Source organism: Cynara cardunculus, assembly GCF_001531365.2.
Source record: "Cynara cardunculus var. scolymus isolate 2C chromosome LG 1, CcrdV1, whole genome shotgun sequence".
NCBI lineage: Eukaryota > Viridiplantae > Streptophyta > Magnoliopsida > Asterales > Asteraceae > Cynara > Cynara cardunculus.
Window position 1 is genome coordinate 22,021,324 of NC_037528.1, and position 5,419 is coordinate 22,026,742.

The 5,419-nt window shown below is 37.4% G+C and overlaps 1 protein-coding gene across 1 annotated transcript in view; it reads right to left on the reverse strand.

Annotated features, from left to right (window-relative positions):
- Positions 1-5,419, reverse strand: part of LOC112521395 (mitochondrial import inner membrane translocase subunit TIM22-4-like) — a 10,323-nt gene that overhangs the window by 3,985 nt on the left and 919 nt on the right. Inside the window, exons 2-3 of the mRNA XM_025130230.1 lie at positions 4,126-4,316; positions 1,060-1,132 (exon numbers count right to left, since the gene is read on the reverse strand). Coding sequence (XP_024985998.1) covers positions 1,060-1,132; positions 4,126-4,316 — 264 coding nt within the window. The remainder of the gene's footprint in view (positions 1-1,059; positions 1,133-4,125; positions 4,317-5,419) is intronic.

Sequence of the window (5,419 nt, forward strand, 5' to 3'; positions counted from 1 at the left end):
TTTAAGTAATATGCATTAATAAACAGTACTTTACGCATAAAAAGTGGTTTTTAAGCGTTTTTGTCAAATGATTTATAATATAGAATATATATTTTTTATATATAATTTAATTTAAGTTTAATAATAAAACAATATATTTTTGGTTTAATATTATAAATTTTATAAAGATGATAATTAAGTATACTGTTAGAATTTAATGATTATACTAATTATATTTTAGATTTTTTATATTTAAAATGAGATGTTTATCCTGTATTTGATTGTGTTTATCTGCAGTTAGTTACACGATTTCATATATGGGATGAAATCGGATAGAGATGAAATCGTTTACGGATGATCGGGTTTAAGAGTTTTTAAGAGTCTTAAGAGTTTTTAAGAGTTTTAGCCAAATGCTTTATAAGATAGTATAGATATAGATACAACTACAAAAGTCAACATCATTTACCCTTCTCAAGTGTCCACTCGGAAGATTTCTAGGAGGATGTATGACTACTTATTTAATATTTACAAGTAAAATCTTGAGCGGGAAAAGTTTCATGAAACTGATTACATTTGAGGTTAAGTTGACCAAATATTTGAGATGACTTTTATTACGAACATTATAAGTTTTACACACAATAGTATGCAGTCACATATGCATGCATGTGTGCATAGATGTAAGAAGTGCACAAACAACACAATAAAAATTGCATTAAAGTACAGCCGGAATGCATTCAATAAAATCATATTAGGTAGCTGCCAAGACCAATGATAACCAATTTCTCACCCTTCAAGACCTGACATCATAATCAGCTTAATTTCATTAACCAGTATATTCAGTTAACCGAACTACACAACCGTTAGCTCTAGTATGAAATAGATCGATCAATTCAGTTAAAAAATAACACTTAGGATTATGTTTCTTATGGTATGAGATTATTGTAGATTGACTAGATACCCTAAGAAATATTCAACCAAATCACATGGAATAGACCTACGCCTGCCATTAAACTTCATATCCCTGGAAACAATAGGCTTCAAAAAAATGGCAATAAGTCGGTTAGAGTAAACAATGGTTACCTTTTGCAGAAATTGCACCCCCAGTCACACACCCTGCTGCAACTGTGTTTGTCATGTCATGTTTTGCTCGGGCCTTTAAAGAAAGCACCAAGTATTAGTACCAATAAGTATCAAACTTCCAATGGAACGAAGAAGCAAAGTAGGAACTTAACCCATATAACTTAAGCAAATAAACAGAAACAATAAACTTCAGTGTTTGGTTATTTGGTATTCTCAAAGCCCTTATCTTTCTTTTTACATTATATTGAATTATTTTGATGTCAATTTTAAGCTGAAAAGACATTTTTGAATGAAGCAATATGCTAAGCATTGATAAATCAACCAAAACCATCTGCTACTTTGCACCTAATTCAGTTAAACGAGTTGGTAAGCACTGATTTCAAAAGAGACATCTTCAATTAACAATTGCAACCTTGTAACATTTTTAGAAAAATTACCTTATCTGGTATATAATGATTAGTATACAGTGGGTCTGTGAATGATTGAACATTAATAGCACATTCGAGGCAAGCTTTTCTACTACAGCATTAAACAATTTTGTCGAAACCACTCAAACTGTTCAAAGAAAAATGACACCTTGCCTATTGCAACAAAAAAAATAACAAAAACATGTCAAGACCACTTATGATGAACATCGTTCATTAACATTCATATCTACATCTTTGTAAACTAATTAGCCATAGATTAGTCACACACATTAAGTACTTAATTTATGAATAGCTATATAATTTTATTAAAAATGTAGGGAGACAGAATGATGAGCAATTGGGGATCTATTCTCCTTTTCTCATCATTCCCAAGATTGCACATTACCCTTGAATATCACATGCTTTGCAAAATACAGCTAGAAATATAAAGACAAACAAGCGTCTATCAAGAACCCTTCAAAAGATGAAGCAGAAGGCAAATTTCCCTAAGGAGCTCCCTCTACATAGTGGCATACTAAGATGTTTACTAATTCAATCCGTATTCAGTGAACGGAATTAGAACCTTTTGCTGATGGATCCTTTATGTGTGTCAACTCTTTCTAAGAGGCATACAAACAACAAAGGCAAGCTTTTCATCACAAACTAGATGGGGTAGGCTTAAAAATAAAAACCAACAAAAATTATAAAGAGATGAACCCTTCCTAGGGCTTAGTAATACTTGTAGCATAAATGAGAGGTTCATTTTGTTTTCGGCCTTAAGCACTTCCAGAAGAAACCATCCAAAACCCAAGTATCTAAATAACATGCTTAAAGCACTTTGAAATGGGAAGCTTTCACATGGCATCTAAGATAAAAGACTTGCATTACATATAAGACACCATTTTATTCATTAGTTATACTAGACATTTGTTCACAAAAGTAACTGAGATTGTGTACACACAAAGAGCAATAGTTATCCATTTACTAATAGAACAAAAAAAGGGTGTGCCCAGAAGAAGGAAATCCAAAATCAACAACACTATATCATATAGAGAAGACTTCATACTTGTATAATTATCATTCTGTTGTGTATTAAAAAGTAGATGAGGTTTTTCTTTGCAGCCCATGTTCACTATCTGGGATGTCTTAACAAATATTGGAAAACATTGAATAGTGCAGATCCTTTGATGTTAAAAAGACCAACTTGCAAATTTTGAAAGGAAGGATGGGAAAAAAAGAAGAAAGAGCATCACTAAGGCTGCATTTGGTACATGGACTGGACAGGACAAGACAAACTCATTGTTCTACGGTTGGTGCGACATGGAGATGGGACCGGGACAGGGGCTAGTGGGACTCGATGAGACAAAAAAGGCTTGTTTTTGTTCCACAAAAATAGGTGGAACAAGATGGGACAAGATGGATCAAAACTAAAAAAGTATCAACCTACCCTTATTTGATATGTAACTCTAATATGGTATTTGTAATGGTAACCACCAACATCATCGGCCACCCTGACCACCACCATCATCGGTCACCCCTGACCACCACCATAGCCCACTACTACCTCCACAACCACCACTATCAGCCGCCACCACAACCACCATCGCCCATCGCCTATTGCCGTCATCACCACCTCTACCTTATCCACAACCACCACCTCCACCTCCATATCCACTACTGTCGTCCGCCACCACCACCTCCACCTCCATATCTGCTATTGTCGGCCGCCACCACCACCATCCACCATCTCCATGTCCTCTACAATCACTGCCGGCCACCACCTCCACAATCACCACCACTGGTGACCACCATATAAAATCATTAAACATATGGGGCAACTTATCCAGCCTGGTCCTTCCCAATCCTAGTCGTGCCAAACACTAGACAGGCACTTGTAATGTCCAGTCCTGTTCTCTTCTATCCAGTCCTGTTCAGTCCAGTCATGTTTGTGTACCAAACGCTACCTAAAAGCCAGTTATGGTTCTAAGATCAAAAGTCTAACAAATTGCATATTTACATTGACTCCTTGTGACTACATACCAATAAATCCTGGTAGAAATTCAATAAATTCACAAATCAAAGCTGTTGAAATCTTGCAATGTCTTTAGGATACCAAATACCTTTTGGTTATCTAACATTAAATAATAATGAATTAATAACTCCTATATCCTTAAATCCTGTTGAATTTTTTTATTGCAACATAAAAGCAGCCTTTTTATGAATAATTTGTCTGTGAAATAGAGAACACTTCGGAAGCTAAGAATAAAACTAACTGACAAGAGACACAAGGGGGCAGTAAAAAATTTCACTCAGCACAGTCTTTGTTAAGCAATAAACCATTTGTCATTTGCCCTTAAAACCTTTCATACTAGTGAGGTTACTAGACGAGTGTTATCAACAGGTCTAACACCATACCCATCCTAAGAAGAAGAAAAAAATGATGATAAGTTGAACCACTGAGAACAAACAGAGGCCTCGTAATTGCCATAGATAGTACACAACTGCAGGTAATGAATACCTCTTAACAGATATAATAAGAAGGTTTTAACCTTTCTAATGACACATTCACCTTCAAAGCTGAACAACATAATCAAAATTTAAATCAATGCCTATAAAGTAAAAGTAGAAGGAAGGCAGCATATATTGCTTTGCATCTTGCCTTTTCAACTACACATTCAGCAGCGGAGAAAATAAATCCCATAACAGCAAAGGCCTTGCAGGAACCCCAGCTCCTCCTACCCATCTGCTTTGCAGTATAAATAAATTGCTGCCTACCAGTCATCTCGTCCTGCATTATTGGATTGTCCAACGCACCAAGAAACAACCCCATAGCCAACCCAAGCCCACCTCCTGCACCATTTACAGAAGCCAATTTGATACATATGCTCTTTTTTACACAAAACAATTTAATAGTTTGGTTGAAGAAGAAGGCTTCTTTAGGAAGCTTAGATCTACCATATGGGTCTTAACCTAAATGCATTCAGGTACAAATTTGAAATAACTTAATGGTGTATTAGAGATCTCAAGTTCAATGAATTGGAATTAAAACTTTAACTAGAATCACTACAAGATTTACCCTAAATTAGCTTCAAACTCAATTCTAAACCTTAAAATCAATGCTCTCAGATGGCAAAGAACTTTAGTCAGAACCCAAAATCATGGATTCCATCCAACTAAACACTAGCTTGCAGAAAATGTAAGACCACCGTCATATGGATGGGAGCAAGCTATTCTTTCCATCCCAAAAAATTCTACATTTTGAATGTTTATTAATGCGGGTTTTTTTATTAACTTAGGGGACGTTTAGTTCACGGAGTTCGAAGGAATTTGACGGAATTGGCATGACAAATTCCTTTGACCAAATTCCAATTCCTTTGTTTGGTTCACTTCTAGAAATGGATGGAATCCTTCAAATTCCGTTGAATTCCACAAATCAATGCATTCATCATTCCTTGGCCTAAGGGAAGGAATTGAATTCCATCACCGGCCATCCTTCAAATTCAACTATTGTTCTTCACGCCCCACCCCTAACCCCACCACCACCGTACCACTACTGTCGCCGCACTCACCCTACCCCAAGCCATCACTAACCACCAAGCCACAATTGTTGTCATCACACTCACCCACCGACATCCCTACTATGACCATGCTACTACTGTTACTGTCGCGCCCCTAACGTAACCCCCCACCACCACACCACACTTGTCACCGTCACAACCACCACCCACCCTCACCCCACCCTACCCCAACCCACCACCATGCCACTACTATCGCCGTCATACCCACCTACTCCTAGCCACCCGACCACCATCCCACCACTATCGTCGTTACAGCAACCACCACACCACCCACCCCTAACCTAACCCCCCACCACCACACCACTATTATCGCCATCACAATCGCCACTCGCCCCTCCCAACCCTACCCTACCCCAACCCACCCCAACCCACCAC